Source organism: Chroicocephalus ridibundus, chromosome 5 (genome assembly GCF_963924245.1).
Source record: "Chroicocephalus ridibundus chromosome 5, bChrRid1.1, whole genome shotgun sequence".
Taxonomy (NCBI): Eukaryota; Metazoa; Chordata; class Aves; order Charadriiformes; family Laridae; genus Chroicocephalus; species Chroicocephalus ridibundus.
Window position 1 is genome coordinate 33,760,462 of NC_086288.1, and position 19,988 is coordinate 33,780,449.

General features: G+C 42.1%; 1 protein-coding gene across 5 annotated transcripts in view; it reads right to left on the reverse strand.

The window, feature by feature from the left end:
• Nucleotides 1-19,988, reverse strand: part of HERC3 (HECT and RLD domain containing E3 ubiquitin protein ligase 3) — a 54,887-nt gene that overhangs the window by 8,347 nt on the left and 26,552 nt on the right. For 3 of the 5 annotated variants that reach the window (XM_063337211.1, XM_063337213.1, XM_063337210.1), the window contains exons 6-21: nucleotides 18,767-18,858; nucleotides 17,632-17,762; nucleotides 16,852-17,012; nucleotides 16,253-16,329; nucleotides 15,351-15,475; nucleotides 14,740-14,799; nucleotides 11,479-11,590; nucleotides 10,760-10,949; nucleotides 8,847-9,010; nucleotides 8,208-8,321; nucleotides 6,909-6,932; nucleotides 6,732-6,821; nucleotides 5,086-5,256; nucleotides 4,315-4,458; nucleotides 2,810-2,976; nucleotides 1,646-1,712 (exon numbers count right to left, since the gene is read on the reverse strand). In XM_063337211.1, coding sequence (XP_063193281.1) covers nucleotides 1,646-1,712; nucleotides 2,810-2,976; nucleotides 4,315-4,458; nucleotides 5,086-5,256; nucleotides 6,732-6,821; nucleotides 6,909-6,932; nucleotides 8,208-8,321; nucleotides 8,847-9,010; nucleotides 10,760-10,949; nucleotides 11,479-11,590; nucleotides 14,740-14,799; nucleotides 15,351-15,475; nucleotides 16,253-16,329; nucleotides 16,852-17,012; nucleotides 17,632-17,762; nucleotides 18,767-18,858 — 1,889 coding nt within the window. Of the gene's footprint in view, nucleotides 1-1,645; nucleotides 1,713-2,809; nucleotides 2,977-4,314; nucleotides 4,459-5,085; nucleotides 5,257-6,731; nucleotides 6,822-6,908; nucleotides 6,933-7,684; nucleotides 7,834-8,207; nucleotides 8,322-8,846; nucleotides 9,011-10,759; nucleotides 10,950-11,478; nucleotides 11,591-14,739; nucleotides 14,800-15,350; nucleotides 15,476-16,252; nucleotides 16,330-16,851; nucleotides 17,013-17,631; nucleotides 17,763-18,766; nucleotides 18,859-19,988 lie in introns of those variants that run through there. The other 2 variants (XR_010071408.1, XR_010071409.1) reach the window with 2 other exon arrangements.

Consider the following 19,988-nt stretch of genomic DNA (forward strand, 5'->3'; position numbering starts at 1 on the left):
CATGTGAAAGCTGGGCCAGAGAAAAGCAGAACAATTTTTCTCTGCTCCAAAAGCCCTGCGTGCTTCACCACCTTCCATCATTTACATTTGCTGTAGGACTGCTATTAAGCCTAAACGCAAACTCAGAAAGGAAAAAAGTTATTCTTTTAGGTAAATTTCCTGGGAAAAAATCCAAGAGATTAATAAGTAAAAACTGTATTTAACTATGCCCATGTGCTCTGGCAATAAAAATGACTCCTTTTTTTATAACAGAAGGTCAGCAGGTTAATTCATCTGCTCTCACTGAAAGATGGCTTCCTGCTTTTGCCTGGCCTAGGATGACATCAGTACAAACATATATTCTGTACGTACAAAACTGGCCATGTGGAGAAAATGCAAAAGGGTCAATTTTCAAGTTGCCATACACAAGAGACTCAGATTTTGACACATAAATTTCTCAAATTATTAATTTCAAGGTTTGGGATATCAGTCAATTATTCGAAGTTTTAGCGGATATATCTGTGTGTCTTTACGTATTATGCAGTATATAGTACAAGAAAGAGAAAGAATACCCTTTTATGCGAAAAGAGAAAAATCTCTTGTGTTACTTGAAAAGTATTCTTTTTTTACACAGTCTGCGTTACCATCATTGTGGCTTCATCACCTCATCCTGAATTGCAGCTCTGACCTGCATGAGACAGACAGACCCAGGTCTGACTCACTCCAGAGGTGAGTTTAATCTAAAAGACACTGTGTGCTCTCATTTATGAAACAAGGAAATGGACAACACTCTCCTAGCTCAGGAAAGGTTTTCTTCCGTGTGTAGCGCTGTTTTCTGGTACCTTGGTTCTACCCTGGGCAGAGAGTCAAGAAGCCAGATCAAGCTTAAGATGAACCCATCACTCACAACCTGTTAGAGCACCAGGACTTTAAAGCGAAGACATTAAAACAAGGAAGCCCTTACCCTGCCCGAGTCAGAGGAAAACACAGCGTAGAGAATAATGATGCCGTATCTCTCTGTGAGGTTCTAAGTGTTTGCACGTGATGAGGGATGTACCTGATATTCCAAGGTACATCAAAATCGAGCTCTTAATTTTAGGTAATCTCCGCTGTGTAACAGAAACTATTGCATGTAGGTTACTAGCTAGAAAAAAAAAATTCTTTTACTGCCGTAGTGGCACAGGAAAGCTGACTACCTCAGCACGTCTCCTAGCAATAGCCTCCAGCATTTTGTTTCTAAGAAAGTCTGGCCAAGTACACTCACTATAAATTTTTAAGTTAAAAAGTACTAATATTATGACAGCAAGGAAAATTCTGAATTGTGTTAGCATTTCAAGAATTGACCTGGTGGTGGTAAAGCCTAACTGCCATTTTCAAGGAGGACTTAGGAATCTACTTCTCGCTGTCTAGTGTGAGAAGCTGGCCACTGGCATTTCAGTCACAGTGACAACAAGGCTATTTTGAAAACCACTCTGTTTAATCTACTTACTAGCTCAGTTTTCATGACCACATTCAAAAGAACCAGGGAGCTGACAGCACAGAATTTTAATATTAACATGGGTTACATGCTACAGACATAGTTTAGAGTAAATACACATTAATAAGTAGATGGGCTTCAACTGTACTATACTACAGTCACAGAGCTGACATGTTAAATGTGTCTTACTGTAAAATTCAAGCAGAATGTCTCTTCTACATCTTCCCCAGGGTAATCTAAAAGTTGCTGAAGACTCCTACGTGACATGTAGGGAAAGAAATGAGGAAAAAAAATAAATCAGAGATTCAAAAAGCAAAAGAAAATCAGCAAAAGTAAACAGCATCATAAATCTAGATAATAGGATTGCAAGAGAGAGAATCTGAGGCACCTGAAGGGGCAAGAAAGAAATACACCTCAAAGAGAGATGCTCTGTTAGAAGTACACACCTAGTACATGGATCCGCTTTAATGATCCTGGCCTTAGAATAGAATTACATTTCTAGCTTTTAAGGACTGCTAGGTATTTATGTCATCACCACAGGAAGGTCTAAGAGAGTGGAGGAAGAGAGGGCAGTGGATTCTATCTGTATCCACATCATGTAGAAAATAATCTTCTCCTATCCCTCAAAATCCTACTGCTGTCTTCCTGGTATTTTACCTCATTATTGTTAAATACAGCTGTAGCTTTGTGCAGATAAATCAGACGACAACTCAGAAGACAAAAGAAGACAGCAGTCAAACAGTGGGATCTCAGCCTCTCCGTGTTAGAGGGAACCGACATCCCCATGCAACTAGGCAGAAAAGATTCGATATGTCATTTAGAAAAAGTCATTCCTTCACTCCATTCAACTCCCTTCTTTCTGTCATGGGAGGAGGTCAGAGTTACCCTGGTTCCGGAATGGGACAGATCACATTCTACGTACAGTTCCCATCCTGGGCTACACGATAAGACATGCAGCGGATCTGCTTGCCAACCCAAGTCCGGCTGGAGGGGAAAGGCTGAGGCTCAGATCTGGGGTCACACATGCAATCACGCAGTGGAGGGACAGGCCCCCACCCCTGCTTTCAAAGGAGTGTGGTAGGTATCTTTTGGCTGTGTTGATACCAGTTTCTGTGAGTCGGGAAGGTGGGTACAGAGGTTGGAGCCTAAGCAGATGGATCTGATAGCCTGTGGGAGAGGACAAGCCTTACCTGAAATTTACCACTGGCTTGTGTCCACAGGTCCCCAAATTAATCAGCCATTCAAAAGGACCAGGAGGTGTTTTACTGAACAGCCTTTACCCAGTTTGGCATTTCTTGTTCTCAGATGGTCAGTCTCCCTTCCCAGAAAGGCTGCAAATTTTGTTTTTCATACCTTCCTTCCGTAGGGGATAGCTCCTTCAAATCCTCTAGGCAGGGCTTCACATTCAAGAGTTTTTTGTACAAAGCCAAGGGAAAGTGAAGGTCTACCACTGTGAAGTTGTATATTGCAAGACCACAGATGATGCCAATCAAGTGAAACCAGTTGTGCTCTACAAAACACTGTAAAACCACACAGAGAAACCCTGGTGAGACACACTGTTATGGCTGCAATGCACAGTACTGTTTCCCCCACGCACTAAGATGCCAGCCCCTGCTCTTCCAACTGGGACAAAATCAGAGCGCTCCCATCAGGTCCCAGTTTGGTTGTGAATTCCTTGCCAGACTGTGGCACAGAAATGAAGATTCAGAAATCAAGCCCTATTACTTTTGTAAGCCATGATTAGCCGTGGAAAGAGCAACAGCTGCTTTCTACCTTATCTGCCTTTTATTTCCTTTTTACGTATGTCTGCATTTAGACATTAACAAAGCTTTGAATTTTGCTGTCTATGTACTGCAAGAAAATATTTTAACAATTCTCTCCCTACCACCCATCCTATCTTCTACTAAAAGCTTATGCACTGTGCCACCCAAGCAACTATACCAACATCAGTGCTGCTATACTGGCCTTCATTCCTTCACATATTTATACTCACACTGGGCTTAGCAGTCACAGACTGGCTGCCTATATTTGTTAAATATTGGAAATACGTGACTCATTTTCAGTGCTTACACTATCATTATTCTTAGTGTCAAAAGACTTGTTGTTTTTATAGCACTAACATGAGGAGTAATTGCTCTGTAATACTGTTTACAAGTTACAAAAGGTACCACGTGATTTCCTTCCTTGTAAAACGTAATTAATAAATTCAAATAACCCCCACCAGGGCAGCTACACCTTAAGGGAAGACTGACAATATCATTTCCCATCTTGCTAGCTATGCAGGTGAAGATAAAAGGACATAAACCACTTCCACCATAATGCTATCTGACAGGTACAGAACTTGTACTCCCCACCCTTCCAAAACCAACCAACTTTCACTACAAACTGTGTTTCTTGCCATTTAAGAGCTTCCTCGCATAAAGCATTACCAAGTTTAGATCCTGAAGGTGATAGTGATGCATGACTAAGTGGATTGGTTGCAATTACGTGAACAGCAAGGGAAGCACAGAATTCTAATGCCATTACGACCTAAACCTCTGGTTCTGTAAAACAGCACATGATTATCACATTCATGATAATAAGAGTTCTATTACCTGTCAGCTGATACTTAACACAAGTTTTATTATAGAAGGAGAACAAAGAGAAAGAGCCAACTCCTCAACAGGTACAGTCATCACCATTCCACTAAAGTTAATGGACCTATACTAATTTACACTAACTGAAAATAGAGCTCACTTTGTGTTGTGGGTGGAAACTGAGGGGACGATCATTTCTTTCCCATAGTTTGCCACTAACTTTCTTGTCATTCAAATGCAGCGTATTATTTCAACCTGGGTGTGGAGAGAGCAAGGGCTTACCGTGTCTGAAAACCACAGCAGGTTTGACTCTGGGTAGTAAGTGAACATGCCATAGATGGGGTTGAGGAGTTCTTTTAACAACAGGAGGAAAAATTCCTTTGTCACTCCTCCAGCATCAACAGCTTCCTCACCATCAAAGATGACCTGCAGAAAAAGCAGGTCAGTACCACGGATGCAGTGAGATGGAGTGAATCAGACGTCTTTCTAATTGGGAGCCACACAAAGTAGTTTGTCTAAGATGCCCAAATCCATTGCAACCCATGAGCCTGTCTCAGTGCTCTGCTGGCAGGAAAGGGAACAGGGGGTGGCAAATCAGATAGTCTGAAAATGTTTGACTCCTTATGCAAATCATAAACAACCACCTGTCCTGCCAACAACAGAAGCAGCAACACGACAGCAACTGCTGAATTTTGTGGCAACCTCTCAGAGAGAAAATATGTCCTATTTTAAGTGGCCTGTTGCTGCAGAAAAGCAAACTAGAGACTGCATAATATCACAGAAGTGTTTCCTGCCCTGCCTCTTATATGGCAGACACACCAGGAAAAGAGAGTAAACCCCGTGCTTGCCTTCCTGTAAACTGTCCACTGCCAAAACACTCCGCGAGTCAGAGAGGAGAAAGATTCAACCCCCACATTGATTAGACCAAGTGTCCCTGTGTGCTATACCTATGGAGAAGCCACTGTACACTGGCAAAGTGGTAATGTGAAGGGCTGAAAGGCTGCAGAAATGCCACCTGGATGAGAGGATGCTAAAGGTGTGGGGAAAACTTACTTTAAGAGGCTTTTTCAAATCAATATCTGAATGGATGCTCAACTCCCTTAAAGCATCACCGACTAAGTTACTCCTGCGAACATGAAGTACCAGGAAAGGGCTTCTGGCCAGCAGAGGCTCCAGGGTGAGAAGCATGAAGACATTCTGCAAATTTGCACCATTTATTGCAACCTGTAAAGAAGAGAGGGGTGAAAAACAGCCACTGCTCAGCTCCCTTCTTCCTATGGAAGGACAACAGTTAACAACCATATGCCTGGTGTTCCTTTCTTTCTTACTCTTTTAGTTTAGTTTCCTGAGGGTACAAGGATTACACGCTCACTCTGGACAAGTGTGTATGTAATGTGTGTGCCTACCTGTCCCCCCCATTTCCCCCACCAACACCTTTTGAGTCCACTGATTGATTCACCAAATTTGAGCAACGGAGAGATCAAATTCCTGAATGCTTTTTGACATTAGGGAAGTGTGTGAGGAAAAGAGGCTTTATTCATGCTCTTATTGAGATAAGAAACAAAGTGTGAACACAACCCTGATAATAGTCAGAGAGTCCATGAGGGAAGCAGTGTTACTAACATACCAAGCGAGGAGCCAGTTGACAACCACACCTGGCAAGGCACCAGAGAACCCACTGCATACAATTCAAAGCTCTCGTCTACACAGATATTCTGGAGTCAGGTAAGGCACAAAGCCCAGTCAAAGCTTTGACCACACACCATACATTCATTCTTACGCGTTATCCATAGTAAGTGGCAAATTCACATTTGTAAATTCAGTTTAAAAGTCAGTTGACCCTGAGACAGAAATCCAATGGAAACCAGGCTTCCTCCATTCCAGCACTCACAGAAGTACTAGTTTATTTGGCCTCTAAGTACTCGTCTTCATAAAGATCCTCCCAGTGCAACAAAACCTTTACCAGCCTGCTGTCCTGCCAATATAAGGTAAATACACCCCTCACAGCAATGCACTGCTCACAAACTGCACAGCTGAAACCACACACAAGAGGGTGATGAAATGAAAGAAGGTGGTGACTCCAGCTTCTGAGTGTAGGCCAAGCCTTTTCTGCCTTGCTGCAGGTGGTGTGTTCAAGCAGCCATAGAAAAGCTAAAAGATGGATATCACATGGAACCAGCACCATGGCCACGAGTAACTGTGATGACAGTTTTCCACCTTGAAGGAACCTGACAACCAAGGACCTCAGCAAACTCGTTTCACAGAGAACGGGACTAGTCCCAGACCCCAGCTGCACTGGATGAGGGACGAGCGCTCAATGCTTTGTCCCTCTCAGCAGCCACCTGCAGTAGCAATGCCTGGCGCTAGGTTTACGCTGGCACAGAGGCCAGCTGTCCTTGTCACAGCCTGGCTCTGAGTTGGCTTGGCTGACACCTACAGGGTAAGTAGGTGCTGGAGCTGAACACCTGCCATGAACACGCTCCTGGAGAGCACTGCCTCTGCACAGAAGTGAAAGAAACCAAGCACTGTCTCTGCAATATCCAGGGCAAAGGGGTTCTCCAGCTACTCTGCTCTCCTGTATCATGGAAACAATTAAGTGTTGCACACGCTAACTCGCAGTGAACTCCCTTCCTTGCAAGCATCCATGCAAAAGGCAGGAAAAAATAAATGGGGCTGGAAAATTGGGAGAGAAGGATTACCTGCATCTGTAGTTCTGCATCTGTCTGTAACATCTTGGTCTTAGCCTGAGCATCGAAGATGAAAGGATAAGAACAGAGCGTCACAGCATCCTGCAAGAATGGTAGGCGGATTCATTCCTATTTACAGCTTCCATAGCACTTATTTAACTAAGAGTAATGAAAAAGCAATTTTCTTACCTGCATGATAGATGGTCTTACTTTCTGTGAAGGAAAAGGAGAAATATGAAAATCTTTTACTCTTTTGATTTTGTATCTTGTATTTTTTTTGACTGACTAGTTCAAAAGTAACCAAAAGAAAATTTTTCTCCTCTTGGACCAACAACCTTTCCTCTTAAAGAAAAGCACAGGAACTTCCGTCTCAAGAAAATGCACAAGCCCAATTCAAAACTTGAACATCAAACGTTACTAAGAGGACTAACTGGCACAGAAGCCTGTGTTAGCCTGCCACAGGTGAAACTTAATCTCATGAAGAAAAACAAGAAAACTATCCCCAAGGCAGAGACCATGCGAAACACGAGAAGAAACCATAAGGCCACAACATGACAATATAAGACCACTCCTGCAATGCAAATTACTCCTTTAATTAGCCATATCAATGCATTTTTAACTATCACTGTTACATAAATTTGAGTCAGTATTTTATTGTTCTGCTCACTTAAAGTAAGCACAGAGCAACACTATTTAAATGATGGAAAGTAGGGGACAGGGAACGCAGCACACACAACATTTAAAAAGTCGATGAATACACACAAAAATTCTTGCTACAGTTGGATTTTACTCTTGCAGCATCCCTTGGCAGATGCTTTTTTGGTATTCTCACACTTAGGATTCCTTTCCTTGCTATAATTAAATAATCTCACCAGGTTCCTACACAGCTTATTCCAGCCCTCAGTTTAGTTATCTCCTTTTTTACAGACGAGAAAGCGAGGCATAAAAGAGGTGAAGGGTCTTACCCAAGATCACCCAGCAGGTTACTGGAAGAGCCAGGAATAGAACCCACATCTCTTGAGTCTTGGTTCAGTCCCCTAGCCAGAACGCCACACTGCCTCCTCTTACAGAGCAACATTTTAAGATCACTGGCTACATTATTCACAATACCTGCCTAAACAGCAGAAGTAAAGGGTAAAAATTATAATTTTAGAATGCAGGATTTGGCTCCTGAGGTCTTGATTACATTAAAAGGATCCAGTGACTGAATTAATCGCCTTGTGCAAGGATTGAATGAGATTCACATGAATAATCACAGAGACTGTTGCAAGCATTACTTAAATATTGTTAGCTCCAGCTCTTCTGACAGCCTTATTTTAAGTCAACTTTGTCAAGCCACTGAGAACCCAAATCTTAGAGACTTAACATATAGATGCTCCTATACTGAATACATTACGCCCTCATTAAGGATATTAAAAATACAGATCTCTACAACCAGAGACACAAACATGGACAGCTATTTCAAGGACCATACATAAAACTGCTTACCATTCCAGCCTGATGTAAGAACCACATGAGATAATCCTCCTGAATGTCCACCAAGCTGGAGATCTCAGGGATATAAAACTTATCATATTCTATGTGTTTAACCTTCTGATTTACCTAGTGAAAAAAACAGATGGTTTTTAAAATATGGATATATTCAGCTTTTTTCTTAGAACGTGCAGGTTTACCTTCATAAAATCAATTATAGCAGCCTGCAACAATAGGCCCCAGAAAGTCTTGCAAAAACACATAGTCCCTTATATTTTAGTACGAACAAACAAGAATAGAGATAAACCTCTTTGTGATTTATTTTAGTTCCCCCTCCTCCTCACCCAGACTAACCAGCACCAACACAATGGGAGCAGAAGCATCATGATGACGGGTATTTGTGGTGCACGCAGCCTGGTGGCTCAGCAGCAGCATTGTTTAGGGTAAATTTTTCCTAGTGTTTGAGACAAGACTAAACAATCTTCAAGTACCTTGAATTCAGGAAAACCACTAACACCTTCCCCATGTGATGTCTTGGTGGACATGACACAGCCAGGGCCATGACCATTCTGCCCTTGCCAACTGGCAAAGGGCAGACAAGACTGAATCATCTTGAGCCAACACGGGCTGAGGCCTTCCTCAGCCTCCGCGTACCTTGTGGAGTTTCTCCAGAAGTCTGAGAGCAGCTGTAATGTAGCTACTGAACAGGACTGGGATCAACAGTGTCTTTCTTCCACTGAGGAGGTAAACCACTGCGCCTTTATAGAGGTCCACAAGTCTGAGGAAATATCTTGGGCACACTTGAGACCACCAGTTATCTGGAAAGTGGAGAAACATCAATATAAATCCTGAATAAAAGGCCAGAGTAACCTCTAAATAAGGGATTAAAGCTGAAAATAGGGGAACGCACCTAAAGGTTATTTCAAAAAACTTCTCTATTTCTCTCCTAACTGTACCAACAGGAAAGTGAGCAAAGAGTCAGCTAGATACCAGAAACTGAAAAGCTCTTCCCTTTCTACTCTCATACAACCACCCCAGTCATTACCCAGCCTCAATCCCTGGTCAGCGTGAGAGCCTGAAGTCAAGGCTTTTCAACTTTGAATTCAAGATACCGTTTCACACATCTTGTATTCAACATGCTGTGATCTTGCGGGCAAATCATTGTCTCTCATGAGTGATAAGAGACCAGTTGCCTGGGCAATTCTTCGCAGTACCACATACTTTTCTAAGCAGGTGTCAGAGTGTGTCACCTGGCACATCTGCACTAACGGTCTGAACTCCCGCTCTTTAGAAAGGCTGATTTCTTTCTTGCCAAGGACAGGTAACTCCCCTCTGAAGGTGCCCTGACTGTTAGCTTCTTTGCTAGAACCAATCCACTTGCAAAGTAGAAACTGGAGCCTGAGAAACCGCCATGTCAACTGTCAGAAACAAAACCAATTTATCCTCTCAAGTGTCAGCACAGCAATAGATTCTGGCAGGCAGAGATATGAGAATGCTTTATGTTTCTATGTGATAACAATCACAGCGGACTACTCTGAGTAGAGGAGGAAACTTGGTTCCAAAACGTCTTTGAATAAAAATTTAAAATAAAAAAATAAAATCACTAAACTTCAAAATAAATTTCACTGGAGCAATGCTCCTGGAGGTCTGAATTCATTACATAGCATTTTACATGATAATATGAGATTCAGTATAAGACAACTTAAGAAACAGAGCAAGATGACAAGAAAAATAAAAGCTTAACAAACATGAAAAACAATCATTAAGCAGCGTATGTTCTGCTTAGCTCAAAATGAGCTCATAGGAGATAATATTAGCAGAAATTAGAAGATTCAGAAGTGGGAGAAGAGCTGGAGTGTTTAGCTTGGTCACAGACCAGCCAATAGGTTTTCTGCACCTTACACAGGACAAAGTAACTTTATATTTAGTATAATCTTTAATTTACCTTAAACAGAAAGGATATTATAATGTGGACAATATCAGATTAGATTTAAGAAAGTAAGATCATTTAATGTTCATGATATAAAAAATCTATGTTCCCATAAAAGCATGCAAATTTAACTGGAACTGAGTCTCTGAATGCAGGTAAACTAGATAAGGTAAATTAGACTAACCTCCCTAGTAAGTGTTCTTTGAAATGATATTTTACTTCTAAATCAAAACAATTCTTAACCCAAATTTTCTTCTCATTTATTATCCACACCACCATAAATTTTATATGTTTTATATTATTGTAACTAACTTCCCATATCTTACCTGCATGGCATATTCTTCATTTCCTCACAGTTCATGTTTAAAATTCAAGTTTTATGTTTATAATTCTTTTACATGGGAACATAGGTTTTGGGGGGAGGATTCCTTGAGTCTTTTTGGTTCCCAGCTGCTTTTTAGAAGAGACTGCTTCATAACAACACTATATCACAAATAATACACAATTATCATTGCAGACGTTTTAACAGAACAGAAAAATTAAACCAACACTAAAACACCACTGAAAAACCTAAAGGCAACACCGTGTCCCAGCTGGATGCTGAGAGCAACATGCATCTTAAATGACAGCCTCTTACCGAGAACTTTACTGGGGTTGGTATCTAGGCGCAGAATAGCCATTGCTAGAGGAAGCGTTAACGTGATATAATACTTGGAGTCTTGAAAGGGTGGGAATTCAGGGAGAATCAGATAGATCCTCATTGCCTCGACATCTGGTGGTGAGCTGGACAGCTGAGGAATCAAAAAACTTTCAAAGCTCTTCAGTATCTAGAGGAAAACAAGACAAAAGAAAGGAACTTACCCTGGGTGACAGAGTGCTTACAGTGTAGACGATGTCTAAGAACTGATGAAACGGAGCACACTCAGAATGGGTGGACTTAATAGCTCACAACCTTTTAAAAACACTCCACGGGATGGGACTGAATTCCAGTTTTTCCAAAATGCCTGAATGTTTGGATAGGTTTTTCCAGAATTGGCTAAAGGTTAGTTAACCCCTCTTGTTAAGGTCACACCCCTGCTTTAAAAGTCAAACCCAGAGTAAAAAAAAAAAGCTATAAAAATTATAGCTAAAAAATGGCATAGGAAACATACATGATTTTATCCCACAGCTCTGCACTCGTGAAAGAAATCCTCGAAGTTAGAATAAATTATATAAGGTGAAAATCAGCCTAGGTCAATGGAGAAGTATCCATTGATACCATGAAGGATCTGGTCTGCAGATTTGCAGTACAACCCTTCCCTCCAAAAGCGGCTGTTATTTTCCCTCTAAATACCCAAAACCCCAGAAGTGCAATACCTGATCTAGGAGAATGGAGTGCTGAGAGTTCATCAGCTTCTCAAACAGCACTCTGGTGGAGTTCAGATCAATCCCTGGGATCTTCGGACTGGTTTTAAAATGTTCATCAATTCTTAAAAAAAAAAAAAAAAAATTCCCACAGACAGGCATAAGTTTAAGGAAAAGACACCATAACCTGTGTATTGGCATGGCCCACGAGCAAGCAATGGAGAAATGACCTCTAGGGAATTAATCAGACTAGAAACAAAGCAGAAGTTGGAATATTCTTGCTAAAGACAATATGGACAACTATCCCTTCTGAACTCCTCTGAGCCTTGGTTAGGGTTGGGATTCTTGCAGAGAAACACTTTATCAAAGTCTTTGATTTCCCCCAGGACTCCTTCACTGGCACAAGAGCCTGCCTAGACAGGCCGGACTGCTTTAAAAAAAAAAATCTATAAAATATGTATCTATCATATATATCAGGATCCTCTGTGTTGTCTTCACATACACTACTTTTACAGCAAAATCTGTTTAATCACACCCAGGAAGAAAGGGAAGGGTGATGCATAAGAAGACACTGACTGCTATACAAAGGAACATCAGATGAGGGGTTTCGAAAGAAAACAGGGGAAGATACTCAGAGTAGCTTTTTTGGCACTTCCACTCTCAAATTTTCTAAAACTAAAGAACTACCACAAACAAAACACAGCACATCTGAGAGCAGTCTCCACGTGGTCTGGAGTTGCAACAAGCATGTGCTGTCCTTTCTGCTGTGCTTGAAAGGCTGTAATTTCCTCAGGCTACCTGTGTAAGAAGGATAATGAAGGCAAGCCTGCGGAGGATAAAAGCCTAACAGCCAGATCTAGCAACACCGTATGTCCAAGCCAGCAGGTAAGCTGCCTAGCTCAGTGGGTACCACACGATCAGCGTCTGTAGCAGAGGCCCTCAGCACCATTGTCTGCAGTGAAGCTGCACATAAAACCTTGCAGCTGCTAGTAAAAAAAGGTCATTGCTACAATTCCATTGACCTCAAGGATTTCTCAAGTCTGCCACTACTCACCTGAGACTGTGCTGTATTAGATACTCTGAAAGAAAAGGTAGCTATTAAAGATGGGATGCATGTCAGTTTGTTGATGTAGCTATAATGACATGAGAAGCTAAACATAGCCTGCTGTAGTCGAATTGCTACTTCCATAACAGCACCGGGCTGGATATAGTCATAGTCACACTGCGGTACAGAGCGCTTCAGGCAGTGATGTGCAGAAGCAGTACTGGAGCATGCCCAGTCACACTGCCATGGAAAACCCGCTTTTCCACCTAACCCTGTGTACCGCAATGCTGTATTGCAAACAGGCCCATATATTGCATTAGGACATTGGAGGACTATAGTAGGGTGCTTCTATCAAGTGCACCATTGGGTCTCTTCAGTCTGGAAAAAAGACGTCTGAGGGGTGACCTTATCAACGCTTATAAATACTTAAAGGGTGGGTGTCAGGACGATGGGGCGAGGCTCTTTTCAGTGGTGCCCGGGGACAGGACAAGAGGCAATGGGCACAAACTGGAACATAGGAAGTTCCACCTAAACATGAGGAGGAACTTCTTTACCCTGAGGGTGGCAGAGCACTGGAACAGGCTGCCCAGAGAGGTGGTGGAGTCTCCATCTCTGGAGACATTCAAAACCCACCTGGACGTGTTCCTGTGTAACCTGCTCTAGGTGACCCTGCTCTGGCAGGGGGGTTGGACTAGATGATCTCCAGAGGTCCCTTCCAACCCTATGATTCTATGATTCTATGATTCTATGATTCTATGATTCTATGATTCTATGATTCTATGACCAAGTGCACCAACACTTATAAATACTTAAAGGGTGGGTGTCAGGAGGATGGGGCCAGGCTCTTTTCAGTGGTGCCCGGGGACAGGACAAGAGGCAATGGGCACAAACCTGAACATAGGAAGTTCCACCTAAACATGAGGAGGAACTTCTTTACCCTGAGGGTGGCAGAGCACTGGAACAGGCTGCCCAGAGAGGTGGTGGAGTCTCCAGCTCTGGAGACATTCAAAACCCACCTGGACGCGTTCCTGTGCAACCTGCTCTAGGTGACCCTGCTCTGGCAGGGGGGTTGGACTAGATGATCTCCAGAGGTCCCTTCCAACCCTATGATTCTATGATTCTATGACATAAGGCTTCATATATAAAGGCACATGGTTAAATACAGCCTCACTTCAGTGTATGGTGGCTTCAAATTTTATCATTCATTTGGTCAAAGATTTTCTGTAAAAGTTAACTCCTGCACTAGCCAAGACATCACTGAAGTGGAAGGAGAACTGCATTGGGGTGATGAAGTCATAAACTCTGCTTATTTCCACATTCAAAGGAGACGTGGGACTATTTATGTGACTCAACAACTTGGATATCTCAACAAATGTTTTAAACCAACATGACAACTTTCCTGACGCAGTAACAGCCTGCTTTGTAACAACACTAAAGAAGAAACCATTGGACAAGCAGAAAAATGCAAGAACGATGAGTAAATTATTTTCTTTTTCAAGTTCCTCTTGGAAAATATTACTCAAAGATTACTCAGAGTAACTAAGCTTTTCTTCACCTAGTTACAGGTCATTTACTCATCACATCACCATAAAAATTTTCTCCTCCTCCTCATCTTATGCTATTACCTCCCCAACATTTACAGACACAGCCAACACAATCCTTCCCAACCCACAGCCTTTGACTCAGCTATGCATATCACATCCTTGGCACCACCTGTTGCTGGTTACACCCATTTGAAACTCCTGCTTTTGTAAGCAGCAGCACAAAACTTTCCACAACTGATGTCACCTCCCAGGAAAGTGCTTCCATGCTGCCTCAAATGTGTTTTTCAAGAGCAGCCTGTATTGAAGTGTACCTCCACACACACCAGCCCCCAACAACTGGCTCAGATGGGTAAGAGACTATTCAGATACCTGGCATCACTCAATCCCCTTTATGTCGTACTCCTATCCTTCTTTTTTAAAGATGATGATACTCATTTCATAAGGAAAAGTGACAGTTGTAACAACTCCAAGGAATCTGTGCCACTTACAGCACACTCACCATGCACTTTCTTAGACCATTTGCCTTCCTTACCCTCTGACCACCCACCTCCTTAGGGAACACACTCTGCCCCCATCTCCTGTCTGATCAGAAAAATCAAATCCCACTGCAGCAGTGGGTGAAGTAAAGGGATTCCAGTCTGCCTCAAGGGAAAGCCACACTTCCGGACTCTGTTTGCCACTTACTTCTTCTCCAAGAAGCTTCCATTCCAGCAGGCAGCTGAGGACAGTATCTGAACAACATTACTGTTTGCAGTAGGAAGACAAAAGAAAACAGATACAGAGGTTAAGAATGGATGTCCCAGCAAATCTCTTCAGCTCTCTTCCCTTCCTTCTATGGGAAACAATGTCAGGATCACCCCTTCAGAGGCACAGAGGGTAAGTGGTTCATTCAGGATCACGTAACGTCCCTCTTTGAAAGGAGGGATGTTAGCAGTGCCTCCTTTCCACCTATTCTGCCATTCCCATAGCAGGCACACAGGGGGAGGAATTTAATCACTCTGCTCACAAGTTCTTGTTGCTTTTCATGAACTCTAAGCACACAATGAAGGACAACTTTAAAAAACATTTCCCACCCACCATTTGCAATGTTCTGAGGCAGCCTCAAACTCCTCTGGTTCTGCTCAGAAGCTCTAACTTGGCAGCCTTGTGACTGGCAACTGTCCTCCCCTTGGAAACCATCAAGAACCACACTTGAAAAGGCTGCTAAATTTCAAGTGAAAGCATGGCACGGAAGCCAACAAAATTATTTAAATAACACTTTCAACAAAAGGCTTGTCCAGTGCCACAATACCTACTTGACAGAATTAGAACTGTTCTTTTCTAAAAGCTTTTGCCTCCAGACATCTATAGTTTCATCATTTATTAAACAGGTGTAACGTGTTTCATTTATGGTCCGGAAATCATCAGCAGGCAAGGAATTCTGTGAGAAGATACAGATTTCAGCAAAGACAAGGCTTGTAAAACAATTCCTTCTTATCCATAATCTCTGTTTTCTATATATAAATGATAGCTTCCTTAGTGTGGTCTCTGAACAGGTTTGGTTAGGAAGCTGAGGCACTACTAAGAAATCCAAAAGGAAAGGCATGGAAAAAAAACCAAGATCATCATCAAGTACATTTTAAAAAGAAGAAAAGAAAAAAACCAAAATATCATCTCCTTAAATGTACCAAAGCTCATTTAAATACCACCATATATAACTACAGGCTTAGTACATTTATTCTAGACATATCTCCATGCTTCAAAAGTGTATGTCAAACGCTTCTTGAAAGCAATAAGACAGAAGGAGAAAAATCAATTCAACGTTCATCCCTCCATCCAGCATATCTTGACAAAAACCCAGTGTATGTGGTCCACAGCCCTACACTCTAATCACACAGACCCCAGTGCCTCAGGAAGAAAGAAGTCCCTCGCTTCCAATCTGCAAAGGAAATAACTCCCCTCCCTGCTCATCAAATTGAAATCAGTGTCTTCCCAATGGCTCTTTGACGTGCCTCTAAAGGAAGGCAGCTTTCAGACACTCCTAAAAAGTTGTAAATCCCTGTAACAACTGTCATCATTGGAAAGATTTGTAAGGCAGAATAGACTCCAAAGCAAGATTTCACTTTTGGGAGGTATTACCAAAAAAAAAAAGAAAAAAGATGCATTGTGAAGGTTGGGACAGGGGAGTAAACTTGGTAAGATACTTCATTTGTTTTACCTCATATTTGGAGCAGAGCACAAATGTTTGGTCTCCTCCTGAGAAGATATGTTTAACAATGTGATATTTACAGGCATCTGTTGAAGAACGAGACATTGTGTTAGAAGCTGACGAATGCAAGTTCCTACTGAGCCTTTTCCCCAAAATTTGCACTGCCAGTGTCTCAGGCTTTACGCTACAAGGAGCACCTGGGTCCCTTGAAGGCCAGGCAGAAATCAGTCGGAATTCAAGCACTGTAGCACTTTCTTGAGAAATACACAGGGCCTGGCAGGAAGAAAAAATTGTAATTTTTAAACTGCAATGGAACTTTTAAAGAGAAATGAAAGCCCTTAGAAATCAGTATTAGTATAATTCCATGAAGGTTCAAGATTGCCAAATGTTGAGCACTGCCATGAAAAGAGAAAGGGAGAGGGCACACGTTAACAGAGAGAGCAAGAGGTCACCCAGTAATTTCCATAGTGCATTTGGGACAGGAGGATGGGTTTCTTTTGCTATTTCAAGAACTTTCACAGAACAATGTCAAGATATCTTTAGACAGCTGTGGGTGAAATTAAATTATTTATGTCCATTTGCATCTCCAAATCACACATAATACATACCAGGTTTCCCTGAGATTTGCCCATTGTGAGCTGCCCAGTGACCCTTGACAGGAGAGGGACACTTAACATTGCAAGTGTGCCCTGTTCCCAGCTGGCCTCTTGTTCCACAGCCAAATGCATAGATCATTCCTGAAGAAGGCACAAAGGCTAAAGTGTGATGTCTGTAACAGAGACGGGTACAAAGTTTGGGCCTTGTTTAACGATTAAAAGGAAAAAAACAAAACAAAACAAAAACCACCCACAAACACAGCGTAGAACTTATGCTCAGTTTCCCTAGGCCAGAAGCTGGTGCAAAGCAGCAATCTTTACACTAGCACCAATGCTCAGTTTTTGCCACCTGATGGCACCAGTTTACGGCATGGAGCTCTTTAGGTAGAAGTGACAAAGAGCAACGTGTGCCAGCATACGGCTGGTATCAGGCTCACGGACAGAATTGTCTTAAGTCATTTGCTAAGCCTGGCAACAACACAGCACCAGTGTTACTAACTGTCTTTTCATGAAAGAGGCTGGAAACTTGTGACCAAAGGGGCTGCTGCTCTAAAATCTTGCTGAATTACTAAGATGGAAAGATATCTTTTAGCAGGTTACAGCACGGGGAACAACCCCAATAAAAAGACAACCTCCTTTAGAGGCCCTTAAAATTCTCATGGGAAGTAAATTTTAAAATAACTTAATTTTGACATGTAGGACGCAGAAGTAAGACTATTCCCCCTATTTACAAGGCTCAGCGCCAGCATTAACCTCCACCAAAGAAAATTTCTGACTGCACTCAGGACTCACCTGCCACAAGCAATCTGGGATACTTCACTGCCCATTAGCTCAAGAACTCTTCGGGGGTTCACTTCATCATTCATGGAGTCATGTCCCAGTTGCCCGCAGGAACCTGCACCGAACGTGAACACCCCTCCACTCTGTTAGCAAATCAAACAGCATATTCTCCATTTAGGGACCCAAAACCCAGCAGCATCCCTCTGACTCCAGTTTCAGTATGAGCCCAAGCTTAAGCAGAGATTGATGGGGATTTCCAAGGGATTCAGAAAAGAAACTTGAGTTCTGCTAACGCAGCTTCCAAACAGTTACCTTGCCACCCATCAGAGAATGACAGAATTATCTTTAGGTATGTTTACAGCAGCCCAGCTTCTCCTCACCATCACCAGATGAGTCTGAAATCCTATCAGGTTTAAACATGGCTGAGTGGCACCCACTTCCACGGTACTTTACACCCATCTCTGTCAGCTGCTGATCAAAAGGACTGTCACCTTTTTCCTTGAACAAGAGCTTCTAGATAACTGATCTTCTACAGTGTTTTTCCCACAGGAATCCCAGTGTTAGCTGTTTTAATTCATTTTACAGTGGAGAACACTGAGGCACCAAAAAAAGGAAGCAACACCTAGGAAGTGGCAAAGGCAAGGCAAGCGATCTTCCAAATCCTAGCCCTGTCCTCTGTCCACTAAACTATACACCACTTGGAAACAGTAGGTTTGGAACTGCAAACCTCTTGTAAATGCTGTGAGTGACTGCTAATGTTTCATTGAAACACCCATTCCTTTTGACCTGCATTTTATTCTGATGGACAACATCATTCTCTTTTTATCATCCAACAAAATGCTATTTTCACCCCTTTGGTGTGTTTGTTAATTTTTTTGCTCAAAGGTAATTCCTTTGAGCAATTCACTTGAAGTTTACTATTCATTGTCATGGATCAGTAACATCCTCAAGAACAGCAATGGATCATGTTGGCAATGAACCTCAGAATAAATTGTAATAAGACTATACTTTTCATTTAGTTTCTTTTACTGGGGTCAGATGGAATACAGTAAGTCAATCTGTTCTTTTCTCCGATTACGCAGGAAATTAATGCAAAACCATCAGGCAGGTGAGACAGCAGCCAGGGTTCCCAAGTTAGCATCTTTACCTTTGTCAGGACTGCTGTGTGTTCCTCTCCACAGCTGATGTAAACAACCTTCTGAGACCGCAACAGCTTCACATGACAAGGGGATTCTCGGTCTGCATTGAAGACAAAGGAAATAAAGGAGCTGTTTCATAAACGCAAACCTAGATGTCTGAGAAAACCACTGGCAGTTTGATTTGCAGATATGGTTTACATGTGCAATGGAAGCTTTAACAACTGCGGAAAAAAAGCCACATCCTTGAATACTTCCCTGCTGCTTTCCTCCTCCAATTCTTAAAGATTTGTCCTGGCTCAAAGAAAATTGCCCAGAATTGGGCAAGAATGCAAATACTGAGAATCTTGTATAAACTCAACATGCACTTGCAGTTCAGGAGGTATGATGAGTGCAGCCCAGCTACACCCACCTTCAGCCTCATGCTCCATTCCAGACTCCTCGCTGATGACCGCAAACGTGTTTCCAAAACCTTGCTTACATCTTTTCCATACAGAACAATCCTGACACGTGGGAGACACCAGCACAACACACATGACAACCTGAATCCATAGGTATATTTAAATGCCTAGCCTTCCTTCTGTTGTCATCCTTTAAGAAGATCCTCCTACTTGCAAAGGCTAATCTCTGCCAACGGTTAAATGATGCTTGTCTCCTTCACTCTGACATTCTAATCATTAAAAGTGGATCTCCTGAGGATGAATACACTACACAAGGTTACATGTTTTACTGATGTAAAAATAAAAAAGCTGAGCATTTCAAGGACCTCAAAACAGTTAGATATTAAGGGGAGCAGCTGCTTACTTCATACCAACAAAAAATCCAGTTCCTACCTATAGAAGTTGTCCGTTTTTTATGACTCTCACACAAGACCTGACAGGTGCTTTTTTCGGAGTAGTGAAAGGAATGTGGTCGCATTTTCACAGATCCAGAAATGAGAGCAGATTTTTCATTTACTTTGTTCTGCATTTTAGCATTCTGATCTTTATTTTGACAGGAATGACACTTCTTATCTCTACAGCATAATCGTTTAAATAACAGTGTTGCAGACTACTCATGTTTGCTGTTCATGTTCATTAAGTATAATTCACACTGTCTTATCATGATTCACTTACCATAAATATCACGTATTTACTACAGCGCTATGTATCGAGGGGTAAGCAGGGTATGATTCCTGGCCAACACAGCCCCACAAGCAGGTGCCCTTTATACATTCATTTAAGATTAAGCCCC